The 17433-nt window shown below is 45.8% G+C and overlaps 1 protein-coding gene across 2 annotated transcripts in view; it reads right to left on the reverse strand.

Annotated features, from left to right (window-relative positions):
• The window catches only part of LOC137431535 (endoplasmic reticulum aminopeptidase 1), an 87005-nt gene extending 74119 nt beyond the window's left edge, over window positions 1-12886 (reverse strand). The window contains exons 1-3 of one of the 2 annotated variants that reach the window (XM_068122950.2): window positions 12664-12886; window positions 12030-12094; window positions 4829-5738 (exon numbers count right to left, since the gene is read on the reverse strand). In XM_068122950.2, coding sequence (XP_067979051.2) covers window positions 4829-5738; window positions 12030-12051 — 932 coding nt within the window. In that variant the 5' untranslated portion in view covers window positions 12052-12094; window positions 12664-12886. The remainder of the gene's footprint in view (window positions 1-4828; window positions 5739-12029; window positions 12095-12663) is intronic. The other variant, XM_068122951.2, reaches the window with a different exon arrangement.
• Between the last annotated feature and the right edge of the window lie 4547 nt (window positions 12887-17433).

Below are 17433 nucleotides of genomic sequence, written 5' to 3' on the forward strand. Positions count from 1 at the left end.
AAATTTGCACAGGAACACAACAATTAAGATTAACCATCTTGAAATTGACACTTTCCTTTAAATGCTGAAAATTATGTTTAAAAGACGATTTGAACTACAGATTTTGAGCTAGAAATGCCAGCTTAAAAGTGCCCCCACTAGCAGGAGTGAATCACTGAAAACAAACAGCATAGGCACGAAAGGCCGCCTTTACATTAATGCATAATTTCAAAAGTCCGATATTGGCTGGTGGTTGGTACTTCTGTCATCAACCACCACACTGCAATTAAGGACTTATGTGACTTCATGAGTCTGGCTCAACGTGAAATTTTCGACCCTTATTTCTGCCTATTACAAATCCTCCCTTCCAGATTTGATAATTACCAACTTCACTTCCTCATGTCTACTGCACCAATTGTTTGTCTGATCACGTGCTTATGATAGCAAACATCTCAATGCCTAGTCTCCTATCTCCATCAGGACTGATATCGATGCAGACTGGGAATTCGCCCACAAAATTCTTCTCTGTAATATGCACAAATTAAAACCATCCCATCTGCAGTTAACATAACCATCCTCTATTAGCACATGGTACACAAAAAACAGAGTGAGGCAGTTGCCTTAAAACAAGTTGCCTTCTCGTCCTGACAGGAAATCCATCTCAAGGCAATTTCAGATCATTGCAAAAAGCCTGCAACAAGTGTGTCCACTCAGTAGAGCCAGAAAACAACATCTGGCTAAGCTTAAGGCTTACCTTTCAAACCTGCCTCCTCCTTAAAAGATCTGGTGGCATGCTGTTACCTAACTTCTCCTTAGACATTGACAAAATTACAAACTGGTCAAATACTTGGAACATCTCTCTTGTCTTTCCTTCTTTTTCTTTCTTTCTTTCTTTCTTTCTCTTTCTCTCTCTCTCTCTCTCTCTCTCAATCCTTCGTCGTGCAAAGTCCTTCCTTGGCAAACCTGAGCTCCTATCCACCAACAAGGATTTCATCCTCAACTTTATGGAGTACAACTCGCCACCCTCTGGGCTGGCCGGCAACACTGCCTCACACATTGCTCAGCTTGAGGCCGTGGAAATGAAGGCCTTCAAGATCTGTGATGAAGCAGAGCCTCCACACCTATCACTTCACTATCGCCAACACCCAACAGGTAGGTCATCTCTCTGTCTATTTCCGCCTCATTTCTGGTCTTGCACCTTTTGGCCTTTGTCCCCTATACATACTGTATAATATGTATAATATTGTTGCGGATATGGGATTTGGCCTCCATATCCGCTTGTAAATATTCCCCTATTTCCCCAATACTCCCCAACTATCCCCAATCCCCCATTCCCTAGTCCCATTGTCTGTAAACAACACTCTGTAGAACCGACCTTCCCCTTTTTCCCCCATTAAATGTCGTGCCCAGGTTCACCGCATCTCACGTAGACAACTATAGGACATCTTGCTAGTTATTCTTAGTCTATGTCAGTTAAGGACTCGTTTCCATTAATTCTGACTCTTCGTTGCACCAGAATGTGATTGTATGGCACCAGTAGTGAGTTTAGGACCTCCCCATACCTCCTCCCATCTTCCTCATGAAACAACAACAACAACAACAACTACAACAACAGCGCGCGGGGAGTGTGCGTCCTCACTCCGGCTTGGTTAGCCGCCATTGCCCATGTGCGCCGACGGGGTTACCACGAAGGGGCTGACTGTCGGCCCCTCGTCAAGGGCGGAGCCCGGTAACCCCCCGCACCCAATAAGAAGCAACGGGCCGATTCCATCTGGGGCGGAGCTAACGAGCCGAGGGCGTGTCACTCCCCGCTGGATATACGCAGCCACTTACCGGACGTGACGTCAGATGCGCCCCCAGCTTGGAAAGAGAAGTCGCCACCTCCGAGCGCTGAGAGACCTCCCGCATCTCTGGACCGGACCGGGTCGATTCTGCCCCTGAGCCAAGGTGCACCTTGAGCCTCGACTACCTGCCCTTCCTTGCCATCAATCCCTGTGTGAGTCAGTTTTGTCCTGTTTATCTGTGGTCTGTCGGGGCTACTATAAGACCGTGATTAAGTGCCCACCTTCCTATGCTGTCCCTCTTGTCCTTGTAATCTCAACGTTCCGAAATATTATAACCTCCTCCGGAGGTCTTGAGAACTGTACCCCTGGTGTCGTGTCATTTAACCCAGCCGTTGTGTCCTTTCCTCAATTGATTTAGCGTAGCGCGACTCGGCCAACGTTCGAGTATAATCGGGTAAACTGTGCAGACGCGGTCATACCAAACCGCTCGGTAAACCAACATCCACAACCGCGTCTGTAACAATATATATACAGTATATATATATATATATATACAGTGAAACCTTGACTTACGAGTGCACCAACTTACGAGTTTTCAGAGATACGAGCCGTCGCTCGGTCGATTTTTTGCTTTGTGATGCGAGCCGAGATCTGAGTTACGAGCAAGCGAGCTTACGCCACCCGCCACTAGGTGGCCCAGCGAGCGTTCAGGTCACGTGGTTATCTTGCCGTGCAAGCATCTCTGCCGTATCGCTGTTGCTTTGTTTTCGCATTTTGTTTATTTTGGAAAATTTCTTAGTTTTAACCATGGGTCCTAAGAAATTGAGTGCCAAGGGCAGTACTGAGAAGGAGAAGAGGATGATGTGCTTGGATATAAAACACGTAATCGTCGAAAAACATGAGCGAGGTGTGCGTGTTGTCGACTTGGCGAGGCAGTACGATCGTAGTACTTCTACGATATGTACGATTTTGAAGCAGAAGGAGTCGATAAAGGCTATAACGCCAGCCAAGGGCGTTAAGATTATTTCAAAGCTCCGGACCTCTGTCCATGAAGAGATGGAGAAGTTGTTGTTTGTGTGGTTGACGGAGAAGCAGCTCGCAGGAGATACCGTGACCGAGAGCATCATCTGTGAGAAGGCATGAGACATTTACGGGGATTTGGTGCAGCAGACGGCGGGAACATCAACGGACGAGGCATCGGAAGTCATTCAAAGCCAGTCGGGGATGGTTTGATAATTTTAAGAAGAGGACCGGCATTCACTCCGTCGTCAGGCATGGTGAGGCAGCAAGCTCGGATGTGAAGGCAGCTGAAGATTTTATTATAACTTTTGCCGAACTGATAGAAGCCGAAGGATACATCCCCCAGCAAATCTTCAACTGTGACGAGACAGGGCTCTTCTGGAAAAAGATGCCGAGGACGACGTATATAACGGCAGAGGAGAAGAGCATGCCAGGCCACAACTTGTTCAGAGTGCCGGCGATAGCTCGCCTTCTCTTTGTGGAAGACACGGTGAGATCTTTAACATCCAACAACTAATGGGACGCAAACGAGGCGCCCAGTTTAGCGGTACACACATTGATGAATCACCCTGCCTGTGAAACACTGACATGACAGGTTATAGCTGGGTCGGGATTCAAACCCAGGCTGGACAGTTTAGAGTCAAGTGTGCGTACCTCCAGTCCAGGCCATCCTGCCAACTTGTATGCTGCATACAGGTGAAATATAAAGCGCGAGATATTTATATATATATATTTCAAAAAAAATTGGTGTGGTTTTTGGGGGGCTGGAACGGATTAATAGCATTTCAATTCATTTTAATTTGAGAAACGAGCAAATTGAGTTACGAGCTCGGTCACAGAACGAATTAAACTCGTAAGTCAAGGTTTCACTATATATATATATTAGCTTATATATATATACTAGCTGAAAGCACCCGGCGTTGCCCGGGTTAGTTTTGAATGAATTTACTACTATAATTCAGCTTTTACTCGCGGCCATAGAAGATTGAATACTATCATTCAGCTCAGCTTTTAATTGTGAAATGGACCCAACTCGGCCGACGCGGCCTCGACTGGCCTCGCCACCCAGCCTATAACCTTCCCGGGACCCGTGCCGACATTTTTGGTTCTATTTGAATTAATTTACTACTATAATTCAGCTTTTACTCACGGCCGTAGAAGAATTACTATAATTCAGCTCAGCTTTTAATTGTGAAATGGACCCAGCTCGGCCGACGCGGCCTCGACTGGCCTCGCCACCCAGCCTATAACCTTCCCGGGGCCCGTGCCGACATTTTTGGTTCTATTTGAATTAATTTACTACTATAATTCAGCTTTTACTCGCGGCCGTAGACGATTGACTACTATAATTCAGCTCAGCTTTTAATTGTAAAATGGGCCCAGCCCGGCCGAGGTGGGCCTTGACCGGCCTCGCCACCTTGCCTATAACATTCCCGGGGCCTGTCCTGACATTTTTGGTTCTTTTTGAATTAATGTACTACCATAATTCAGCTTTTGCTCATGGCGGTAGAAGATTGACTACTATAATTCAGCTCAGCATTTAATTGTGAAATGGGCCCAGCTCAGCCGACGCGGCCTCGACTGGCCTCGCCACCCAGCCTAAAACCTTCCCGGGGCCTGTCCTGACATTTTTTGTATTAGAGGTTTCCTCCTATCTTTCACCGTTCAGGAGATTAGCTTGCGCAGACAAACAAATAAAAACTTTCTTTTATAATATGGAGAGATTATGTTAGGTAAAGGTGTGCTGTGTTGATTTGTCCATTGTCTGCAAATGCCCTCACAAATCATGCTGTTTATATAAACCTCTTGCTGTTTACAAACCTAATACTATCTTTAAACTACCCCACCACACCCCAACACTCAAAATAAAAAAAACCCCAAACCCTCACATTAATTCACCACCCCACACCCAAAATAAACCCCAACCTGACCACACTCTTCTATAATGAGAATAATGCTGCTACCACCTTTATACCCTCCAAACTCCAATTGGATAATGCATTCAGTCATGTAACATGCAAAACAAGCTTTCAGAAATTACTTACTTGAGAATACCATTTTCGTTACGAGTGGTACTTCGGTAAAGACCCTTCAAATTATGAGAGAAATTCCCTGAAAAGTTCAAGAAAAGGTCATATTGATGGCCAGCCCGCAGAGGCTCAGTTGATCGCACTGCATGTTGCTGCAACACGGAATTTGTCAGAAGGCTTGATGGCAATGAAGAGTCAACAGCAAGAAGGGCTGCCGACAGAATATTTAGACCCATCCCGTGGAACACAATATAACTGGTTTGCTCAATGACCGTCAGAGTGACTTTCAGTTGCCCCGAGAATGTCTCGTTGGTGATATTTGGGTGTAGATGCAGTGTGTAGATTTTAGGCTGCACGAAACGTGGAAGGCGATTGTTAGACCAAAGGAACTCGTCAATATTTTGTCTTACAGAGACCGTTGGAGAGGGCAGTGTGGTAGATTGGCAATCATCGCCTGAATTACATGGTCCAGGCAGTTTATAGGCCAGCACCGTAATAACTACGACAGCCAGAGCACAAAGCAAAACCGCAGCGAATGCTCGGCGCAGGGTGCAAGCTGGGAGACTGTTGATGCCAGCACCTGACCGGGCATTGCGTATCTCAGCGAGGTCACTGTTGCGCATTGCCCCGGGCTCATCGTCCATACGGTACAAAAATGCAGTTCCGAGAAGCCGCCTTGACGAGTCTTCATCTTCCTCATCTTCCTCCAATTCATCAAGGTCCAGGCCATAAACCGGGAGGCGGGAGAGTCCAGGGGAACTGGGCACAGAATGCTGCTGTGCATCATGCAGAACGTCATCTGTCGCACCAGTGTGACGCATTCCAATGGCAACGTCAGACATGCCATCGTCAATAGGAATGCCTTCCGTTTCATCCTCCTCAAACATGGAGTTTTCAATCATGTTCTTGGGCAGAAAGGCCCGATCTAAGAAGAGAAGAAGAAAAAACAGCATCGACAGAAGATATATTCAGAAAAGTGTAAAGGGATAATATAAAGGATGCAAGTCCTCATCGAAGACACATTCCACAACGGCACCTTAAAAATGGGACTTGGAGAATAGTGGATGCTACACTGATGTAACGAAGTTAATTAATTGATTAATTAATATGCACATAGTGAAAATGGTGATTGATAAAAATAAATAATTCAAAGTCTGTGTTGGCAGTGGAGATGATATATTTGATATGACTAAATAATTCACTGTGTGTTGGAGGTGGATGCGGTAACCTGTGTACAAATTCGTCCACGTCATCATTCTCCTTAAGGTATCTGTTTTTGTTTTTGTTTTTTTTTGTTTGCAGAATCGAGGCTCGTGGAAGAGCTAACACATTGAACTTGAAAACATGCAGATACATAAAACAAACACATACAACATATATTTCACAATAATGTCATTATTTCTCTTCATATTTAAAATCACAATCCATTGCTATAGCGACCTGAAATTTTATGAGCAATGCTTTTATTCAGATTCCTCCACTTTTTTCATATGTATGAAGTATGTTTCTTGTATTTGTGTTTGATTGTTTCAAGGGTGGAAATAAACTGAAATTGAAACTGGAACAAATAAACAATTCAAGGTGGTATATCCCTAGTGGAGATTGTAAAATGTCAATAAATAAATAAATAATAAATGATTCAAGGTGCTCTCCATAAAAGAAGTGGTGATGTTAAAGTGAAAGCCATATAAATAAATAAATTGATAGATAAATAAATAAATTGAGAAATAAATGTAGGTTGGAAGTTGAGATTGTCAAGTGTACATCTATAATAACAAGCGTTACACCTCGGTCCTCCGTCGTTGAAGTGATGAGTTGACAAAGTGGAAGACGCGAGGCGGCCATCTTGGATTTTGACATGGCGACCAAATTTTCAATAGCGTTCTTCCTTGTGCCTAGATACACCTAAACACCAGATTAGAAGTTGGTACTTTGCTTATTTTTCAAGATATTACGCTCACAAGGTTCAGACATATATATATATATGGTGGCGGCCATCTTGGATTTTGACGTGGCGACTCAATTTTCAAAAGCATTCTTCCTGATGCCGACATACACCCACACACCAGATTAGAAGTTGGTACTTCGCTTATTTTTCAAGATATTCCGCTCACAAGGTTCAGACATACATGGCGGCGGCCATCTTGGATTTTGACGTGGCGAACCAATTTTAAACAGCGCTCTTGCTTGTGCCTAGATACACCCACACACCAGATTAGAAGTTGGTACTTCCCTTATCTTTCGAGATATTACGCTCACAAAGTTCAGACATATATATGGTGGCGGCCATCTTGGATTTTGACGTGGCGACCCAATTTTCAATAGCGTTCTTCCTTGTGCCGAGATACACCCAAACACCAGATTAGAAGTTGGTACTTTGCTTATTTTTCAAGATACTGTATTACGCTCACAAGGTTCAGACATATATATATATATGGTGGCGGCCATCTTGGATTTTGACGTGGAGACCCAGTTTTCAATAGGGTTCTTCCTTATGCCGAGATACACCCACACACCAGATTAGAAGTTGGTACTTCGCTTATTTTTCAAGATATTCATCTCAAGTGTCGGACATACATCGTGGTGGCCATCTTGGATTTTGACGTGGCGACCCAATTTTCAATAGCGTTCGTCCTTATGCCGAGATACACCCAAACACCAGATTAGAAGTTGGTACTTCGCTTATCTTTCGAGATATTCATCTCACAAGGTTCAGACATACATGGGGGCGGCCATCTTGGATTTTGACGTGGCGACCCAATTTTCAAAAGCATTCTTCCTGATGCCGAGATACAGCCACACACCAAATTAGAAGTTGGTACTTTGCTTATTTTTCGAGATATTCATCTCAAGGTTCAGACATACATATGATGGCGGCCATCTTGGATTTTTACGTGGGGAACCAATTTTCAATAACGTTCTTCCTTATGGCGAGATACACCCACACACAAAATTAGAAGTTGGTACTTCGCTTATTTTTCAAGATATTCATCTCACAAGTGTCGGACATACATCGTGGTGGCCATCTTGGATTTTGACGTGGCGACCCAATTTTCAATAGCGTTCGTCCTTTTGCCGAGATACACCCAAACACCAGATTAGAAGTTGGTACTTCGCTTATTTTTCAAGATATTCATCTCACAAGGTTCAGACATATATATGGTGGCGGCCATCTTGGATTTTGACGTGGCGACCCAATTTTCAATAGCGTTCTTCCTTATGCCGAGATACACCCACACACCAAATTAGAAGTTGGTACTTTGCTTATTTTTCAAGATATTCATCTCAAGTTTCAGACATACATGGCGGCGGCCATCTTGGCTTTTGACGTGGCGACCCGATTTGAAACAGCGTTCTTCCTTGTGCCTAGATACACCCACACACCAGATTAGACTCTGGTACTTTGCTTATTTTTCGAGATATTTCGCTCACAAGTTTCAGACATATATATGGTGGCGGCCATCTTGGATTTTGACGTGGCGACCCAATTTTCAATAGCGTTCGTCCTTATGCCGAGATACACCGACACACCACATTAGAAGTTGGTACTTCGCTTATTTTTCAAGATATTCATCTCACAAGGTTCAGACATACATGGCGGCGGCCATCTTGGATTTTGACGTGGCGACCCAATTTTAAACAGCGTTCTGGCTTGTGCCGAGATACACCCACACACCAAATTAGAAGTTGGTACTTCGCTTATTTTTCAAGATATTCATCTCATAAGGTTCAGACATAGATGGCGGCGGCCATCTTGGCTTTTGACGTGGCGACCCGATTTTAAACAGCGTTCTTCCTTGTGCCTAGATACACGCACACACCAGATTAGACGTTGGTACTTCGCTTATTTTTCGGAATATTTCGCTCACAAGTTTCAGACATATATATATGGTGGCGGCCATCTTCGATTTTGACGTGGCGACCCAATTTGCAATAGCATTCGTCCTTCTGCCGGGATACACCCACACACCAAATTAGAAGTTGGTACTTCGCTTATTTTTCAAGATATGCAGGTTACAAGGTTCAGACATACATGGCATCATACGTACATGGCGGCGGCCATCTTGGATTTTGACGTGGGTTGCACCCACACACCAAATTCGAATGCGGTCCTTCGCTTACGCACGCCCGCACGGACGGACGGACACACGGACGGAGGGGAAAGCCATCGTCCCCCTTTCGCTCCGCTGTGCGACGGGGGACAATTAACGGGATGCGAATCATGAAGAAAAAAAAGCTGTACCAAGATGGCAGCGTGCCATCTTGGTCAGCCTGCTTTCACCTCGCAAAAGCTGCCACTGTTTCCTTCTTCTTGGCCTTCTCAAATATGCCTCAACTTGGAACAGACCGCACAGGCCTCTTGTGTACATTTGAAGACTGAACAACATGTCTTCTATCATCTTACGATAATTCACCAAATGTCCGTCTGTCTGTCTGTCTGTCTGTCTGTTCGAAGGTACCGCAAAAACGACTGAACCGATCGCAATGATATTTTGGGTGCTTAATCCTAGAATCCCCTGGAATAAAATAGGCTATAATATTTTTCCAATTTCAGCTTTAGTCTCCAGCATTCTCAGGTTTGAACTCCCACATAACATTCGCGTTCGCATAACGTTCATTGTGACAATGTTTTCATTGTGAGGATGTTGTTTTCCCGGGTGCCGCATAAACGGCTGCACCGATCGCTGCACAGCTGCACCGATCGGACTCGGTGACCTCGGACAAAGACCTTTTATAAGGACAAGGGTTGAATCCCTGCTTGAGAGAATTCCACCCCCTCCCCGCCATCACGGCCGTCTCTCCAACTCAATCCCACGAGATATGCGGTAAGGACGACCCAAAACCAATATAAACATCATTAAACATCATTCGTATATAAACATCATTAAAAGTAAACAATGACCTCGGCCAAAGTTCAAACGACGTTTAATCTCTACATGAGAGAATTCCACATAGCTATTTGGGCGGTGTACATGCTAACAGATCACTGTCTCCATCGATCTTTCCACGGCCATAACACCTATCGGCTCAAAATCCTTTTAACTGTTGATTTAGCACAGTTATACGTATCGGTAATTGGGTACACGTATCCGGAGTGCATACGACATAGCGATTGTGAATGTGACAGCTCTGAGGCGTCTTTCGCTTGGTATGGCAGTGACGGCGAGCACCAATATGGCAGCTGTAAGATTAAAATCTGGCTTCAAGCTCCCTCACCACTCAAAGCCTTCAACCAGACATATTAACACGCTCCTCCCCCTTCATTCCCGTTCTTCAAAGCAAAGCGGTAAAAATTGTTGTATCGCCATTATATATGACGAGGTTCAACAAGTCACTCACGTCGACCCCTCGTGAAGGTTCAATAAGCCACTCACGTCGACCCCCTCATGAAGGTACAACAAGTCACTCACGTCGACCCCCTCATAAAGGTTCAACATGTCACTCACGTCGACCCCCTCATGAAGGTACAACAAGTCACTCACGTCGACCCCCTCATGAAGGTTCAATAAGCCACTCACGTCGACCCCCTCATAAAGGTTCAACATGTCACTCACGTCGACCCCCTCATGAAGGTACAACAAGTCACTCACGTCGACCCCCTCATGAAGGTACAACAAGTCACTCACGTCGACCCCCTCATGAAGGTACAACAAGTCACTCACGTCGACCCCCTCATAAAGGTTCAACAAGCCACTCACGTCGACCCCCTCATGAAGGTACAACAAGTCACTCATGTCGACCCCCTCATGAAGGTACAACAAGTCACTCACGTCGACCCCCTCATGAAGGTACAACAAGTCACTCACGTCGACCCCCTCATAAAGGTTCAACAAGCCACTCACGTCGACCCCCTCATGAAGGTACAACAAGTCACTCATGTCGACCCCCTCATGAAGGTACAACAAGTCACTCACGTCGACCCCCTCATAAAGGTTCAACAAGCCACTCACGTCGACCCCCTCATGAAGGTACAACAAGTCACTCATGTCGACCCCCTCATGAAGGTACAACAAGCCACTCACGTCGACCCCCTCATGAAGGTACAACAAGTCACTCACGTCGACCCCCTCATGAAGGTACAACAAGTCACTCACGTCGACCCCCTCATGAAGGTACAACAAGTCACTCACGTCGACCCCCTCATGAAGGTTCAATAAGCCACTCACGTCGACCCCCTCATAAAGGTTCAACATGTCACTCACGTCGACCCCCTCATGAAGGTACAACAAGTCACTCACGTCGACCCCCTCATGAAGGTACAACAAGTCACTCACGTCGACCCCCTCATGAAGGTACAACAAGTCACTCACGTCGACCCCCTCATGAAGGTACAACAAGTCACTCACGTCGACCCCCTCATAAAGGTTCAACAAGCCACTCACGTCGACCCCCTCATGAAGGTACAACAAGTCACTCATGTCGACCCCCTCATGAAGGTACAACAAGTCACTCACGTCGACCCCCTCATTAAGGTACAACAAGTCACTCACGTCGACCCCCTCATAAAGGTACAACAAGTCACTCACGTCGACCCCCTCATGAAGGTACAACAAGTCACTCATGTCGACCCCCTCATGAAGGTACAACAAGCCACTCACGTCGACCCCCTCATGAAGGTACAACAAGTCACTCACGTCGACCCCCTCATGAAGGTTCAATAAGCCACTCACGTCGACCCCCTCATGAAGGTTCAATAAGCCACTCACGTCGACCCCCTCATGAAGGTACAACAAGTCACTCACGTCGACCCCCTCATAAAGGTACAACAAGTCACTCACGTCGACCCCCTCATGAAGGTACAACAAGTCACTCACGTCGACCCCCTCATGAAGGTACAACAAGCCACTCACGTCGACCCCCTCATGAAGGTTCAACAAGCCACTCACGTCGACCCCCTCATAAAGGTACAACAAGTCACCCACGTCGACCCCCTCAAAAAGGTTCAACATGTCACTCACGTCAACCCCCTCATGAAGGTTCAACAAGCACCATACAAGTTACTCACCTCGGAGACTTTTAATAAGTTAGTGAAAAATCGTTGCCAGAGTAACCATAGTCATAGTCGTAAAAGTACCCACTGGTAATTATAATTCACGTCAACCTGCGTGTTCAATACAGCGCGTATTACGGCATTGTTTGATTCAATACTTTAGGCGAAAGTCATCACAGCGATTCACTGGTGTCAATAATTATCAAAACGTTAAATATGACTTACCACTCTCGAACTCCCCCTGCATGGCTGCTCACTCGCCGAACACCAAGCTGTCTAGTGATGAGGACCTTGGAGGAGAAGTGAAAGGTTACCGAGAACCAGGGGGGAAAGGGAGGGCAGGGGGGAAAGGGAGGGCAGGGGGGAAAGGGAGGGCAGGGGGGAAAGGGAGGGCAGGGGGGAAAGGGAGGGCAGGGGGGAAAGGGAGGGCAGGGGGAAAGGGAGGGCAGGAGGAAAGGGAGGGCAGGAGGAAAGGGAGGGCAGGGGGAAAGGGAAGGCAGGGGGAAAGGGAGGGCAGGGGGAAAGGGAGGGCAGGGGGAAAGGGAGGGCAGGGGGAAAGGGAGGGCAGGGGGAAAGGGGAGGAAGGGAGGGCAGGGGGAAAGGGGGGGAAGGGAGGGCAGGGGGAAAGGGAGGGCAGGGAATAACAAGCCAACATTACGCAATTAAGAAGCTGCACACAAAATCAATTCCTTGTAATCGCAACACCACAGTGAGCTGTTCCGGTAAAATGTAAACAATTGGGTAAACAATAACATTAGCAGGACCAGGAAATCCCAAACAGCCAGGAAAAGCAGCACGAACAGGCGAGGTGAAACAACGAGCCATTTCCATTAGCATTATCACCAAACTCAAGACTTACTGCGATCTACGAAAGTAGATGAAGGATCAACTGCGGCCTCGCTAAAGGCGCGGGTGTCGCTCCCAACTATGCAAGAAACATAAACCATACGGCCCAACTCGAACTACGCAAGCCAGGGCACGCAATATTGTGTTGATCCGTTTTCCGCCGCCTGCGATGGACCGGATGGCGGATGTCCTTAAAACTTTGGGATTTCTTTTTCTTTTTTATCTTATGCTACTCTGCCAAATAAAATAAATAATCACAAATTCAATCAGTTGTCCCGTAAACGGCCAAAAACTTGCACTAGGTCATCGAAAATACTCCGCCAGAAAAGAGCTACAGAAGCAAACTACACCGCCGGAAAAGAGCAACAGAAGCAAACTACACCGCCGGAAAAGAGCAACAGAAGTAAACTACACCGTCGGAAAAGAGCAAGAGAAGCAAACTACACCGACGGAAAAGAGCAACAGAAGTAAACTACACCGCCGGAAAAGAGCAAGCGAAGCAAACTACACCGCCGGAAAAGAGCAACAGAAGCAAACTACACCGCCGGAAAAGAGCAACAGAAGCAAACTACACCGCCGGAAAAGAGCAACAGAAGCAAACTACAGCGCCGGAAAAAAGCAAACAGAAGGAAACTACACCGCCGGAAAAGAGCAACAGAAGCAAACTACACCGCCGGAAAAGAGCAACAGAAGCAAACTACACCGCCGGAAAAGAGCAACAGAAGCAAACTACACCGCCGGAAAAGAGCAACAGAAGCAAACTACACCGCCGGAAAAGAGCAACAGAAGCAAACTACACCGCCGGAAAAAAGCAAACAGAAGCAAACTACACCGACGGAAAAGAGCAACAGAAGTAAACTAGGTGGTATTCATAGAATACTTATCCTGCGCAGTCAACTTGTTGTGAGCCAACTATTCTGTTTTTGAACATTTTTTTTCTTTGATCCAATATGGCTGCCAGACCACGTGAGCGATGGCATAATAAATTTATATTCTCCAATATAATTGTTGCATAGATCACGCTCAATACATTTCAAACTGATCAGACTAAGCGTTGTCCCTGTCGAATTATGATGTCATAATTATGGCACAAATGACGTCATCGTTAACAACACCTATTCCCCATATGGAGTTCTTTACAATGAGCCATGTTTCAATTTTTCCCATGCAGCGGTTTTGGAGATATAGAGGTGCAACATTTTTCGGTTTTTCCAAGATGGCGCCTGTACCACATGACCTATGACCTCATGATTCTCATCAAAATATTCTACATGAGGACGCGTTCCTATTCTGAAAATGATGTGCTCGTTTGACCAATAGTTGCTGAGTAAAAAACTCACAATGATCGGATAAGTGTTATACTTGTCGAATTATGACGTCATAACGAAGGCACCGATGACATCATCATTAACATATCTTATTCCCCAAGGGGAGTACTTGACAATGAGCCATGTTTCAAATTTTTCCATGGAGCGGTTTCGGAGATATAGAGGTACAACTTTTTTCGATTTTTTCCAAGATGGCGTCTGTACCACGTGACCTATGACGTTATAATTATCATGAAAAAATTCTACAGGAGGAGCCGCACATATTCTGAAAAATTCGTGTCCATCGGTCTAACAGTTGCAGAGGAATTTTTGTTTCATTCACACTGATCAGATCAAGCGTTGTACTTGTCAAATTATGACGTCATAATTAAGGCACTGATGACATCACCATCAACATTTATTATTCCCCATGGTGAATACTAGACAATGAGACATGTTTCAATTTTTTTCATTAAGCGGTTTTGGAGATATAGAGATGTAATTTTTTTCCAAGATGGTGTCCATACCACGTGATCTATGATGTCATAATTATGAATAAAAAAATTATACAGGCGGAGGCGCTTCTATGGTAAACTTTCGTGTCAATCGGACAAACGGTTGCCGAGAAAATGAATTTCAAAAATGCAGACACGTACGGCACACGGCATACGGCACACGTACGGCACACGGCACACGTACGCAACTGAATGCTAAATCCCGCTTTTCGCTTCGCAAGCGCAGGGTAACTACACCTCCGGAAAAGAGCCACACAAGCAAACTACACCGCCGGAAAAGAGCAACAGAAGCAAACTACACCGCCGGAAAAGAGGTTACAGAAGCAAACCACACCACCGGAAAAGCGCAACAGGAGCAAACTACACCGCCGGAAAAGAGCAACACAAGCAAACTACACCGCTTTTTCGCGTGTCATATTACAGCGCAGAACTGAACTTATCGATTGAATTGGGAGGAGAAGCGATATTTTTCCATGCTTTTTACTCCCAAGCACGCTAAGAAAATAATTATTAGCAAGTGTTTTGTTTTGTTTAATTCATCATCAAAGTATGATGGTCAAAGACAAAGATGGTCAAAGAGAATTCCATAGCTTGCAGAAAATGCCAAACAATACAAAATAAGGGGCATTCAAAAAATCTTGTGTGCATGCTGGACTACCCTTGTGTTCTTAGGAGGAACTAAGTAATGCTCTAGAAAAGTTCATACAAAAGGGGCGCCAATTTGATTCATACAGTTCAAAAAACTTTACTTACTGACTGGTTTTAACCAAAATATGTAGGGTGCCCCTTCAAGATATGAAGCATGGCGCTAAGTTTCATCAAAATCGTGTGTGTAGTTTCGGAGGAGAAAGCAAATATCTATTTTGGGGTGGGGGGGGGGGGTTAAAAGCCCCCCCCCCCACCCCGTAGACCCCATCAATAAGCGCAGATTTTGAATTTGTTTTGAAAGCCATTGATTAGATGTATTGGCCTATGTATATTCGAAGTTTCAGGTCGTTTCAATGTATGGCCTTTGAAATATGAGCGCCAACATATTTTGGGCGGACGGATGGACGGACTAACAGACACCAACGTGAATGTGAGGGTTTTCTTAATATAACTCAAGAATGTGGAAACGGACGTTGCTGAAATTTGGAACATATTACCTCGACGTCCAAAGTATGCCCTTCTGAAATTTGCATCTGATTTCGTCCAGTTGAAGCTGAGAAACAAATTTTCAGTCCCAATGTTAAAGTTGTGTGCAGAGAAACGATCCCATTTAAAGGGAGGAGTGCGTTGTGCCTCCCTAGATTGTGATGCGTCCAAAAGTCAGAATGCACACACTGCTTAAAATCCTCCACCAACATTAAGTACTTATTCTGTCCAAGTCTTTCACAATTTCGTATGCTTTAAGAAATGCCATCCTACCTCCTTCATACAGTGCACACGTATCAAGAGATAAAGCCGAGCAATAACTTAAAGGAAGACTCCAGAACCAAAAATAATTTAAATTATTTAAATCTTTAGAATTAGGTAATGTTAAATTTTTTTAAAGAAAAAAAAATTCGACGCTAAATTAGTCGTAAAATGCGTTTTTTTAAAGGCACGATTAAAAAAAAAAGCTAGTTCTGGAATCCTTGTGACGTCACTGTGACGTCACACGAGGTATAGTCTCAGCTGATCGTGGTGCACACAGTGCATAAACATGGCAGACATGGCAGAAGAAGAAGATTCTGACTCCGAATCGCTTGATAATTCCTCCGATCTGTCGAACTTTTCAGCCGATGAATACGTATCAGAGGCTGAGGAAAGTATTGTAGAAGAATTTGATATAGAACGGAGAGAATTTGGTGTTCAACCATATCAGTTTGAGCCAGAATACGCCGACGAAGATCCAGAGGCCAATATGGAGGTCGAAGTGGAAAACGACGAAGATGATGCTGAACGGCTCGCAGATTTAGATTACTGGTATGTGTTGGGCTAGCCTACTTCAAAGTTCATTAATTATTATTCATTAAGTTGGCCTAGGGTTGGTGTGACCCTGAGTAGGCCCATGCCCCGACGGACGAGCGCCCTGTCCAAGCCGCCGGGCCCCAGAGCGCACAACGACGACCCCTGCAGATGCCACACCAGACCGACCGAGTGCAGCAGCCACCACACCCACACCCGCTAACTCCCGATATGAGCGATCGAGTCTCAAAGGCCACCTCTCATGCAGACGGTCACCCCTTCTGCCCCATGTCCCTGACCCAGGCTACTGGTGGCGTCCGATCACCGCCATTAGTCCCTTCTTCCAGGGCTCAGTGCTCCCCAAGCTCGTCCCAGCAACTGTGGTTAACCTCGCTCCCTGCGTCATTGAGGTCCAGGGGTACAGGGGAAGAGTGGGAGGGCAAGGCGACTGACGAAGGGGGGGGGGGGAAGGGAGGAAGACTTCTTAGCTGCTCGTCTGGGCCAACAGCCTAGCCACCAGTCCCTCCGACGACTCTCCCATACGGCCATGTCCCGGCGGGTGTCTCAAGTCCGCCCCGTATGGATTTTTGTTTTAGAGTCGGCTGAGGCTACCCAGGCCCACCTTTACGCATCTGCAGCGCGGCCCCTAGTGGCCTGAAGGATCTTCCTACCTTGAGCCCCATGGTCCCTCGCTGTTGGCATCATCTATCTTACCGGGGAAGAGTGGGAGGGGAGGACGATGTTGAACAACGTAAACGAAAACGAGAAGAAACAAAGATAAACGAAGACGTGCCACGCCACTCCAGTTCGGTCGGCCTGTAGACGGTTCTACAGGTTCAAAATATTCACTGCAAAGCCTCGTCGACTTGGTAGGACCTTTCCATCGTGCTCGAGTTCGTCGGACAAACCTCTTCCAAGTGTTATTACTGGCAACATCCTTCGGGAATTCATGCAGTGTTCGCACAAAAGGCTCCGAGACTCTGCTGCACCCATACAAAACACAACTATAAACCATTTAGAATCTGATATGCA

This window comes from Myxine glutinosa, chromosome 7, assembly GCF_964187855.1.
Source record: "Myxine glutinosa chromosome 7, kmMyxGlut1.1, whole genome shotgun sequence".
Taxonomy (NCBI): Eukaryota; Metazoa; Chordata; class Myxini; order Myxiniformes; family Myxinidae; genus Myxine; species Myxine glutinosa.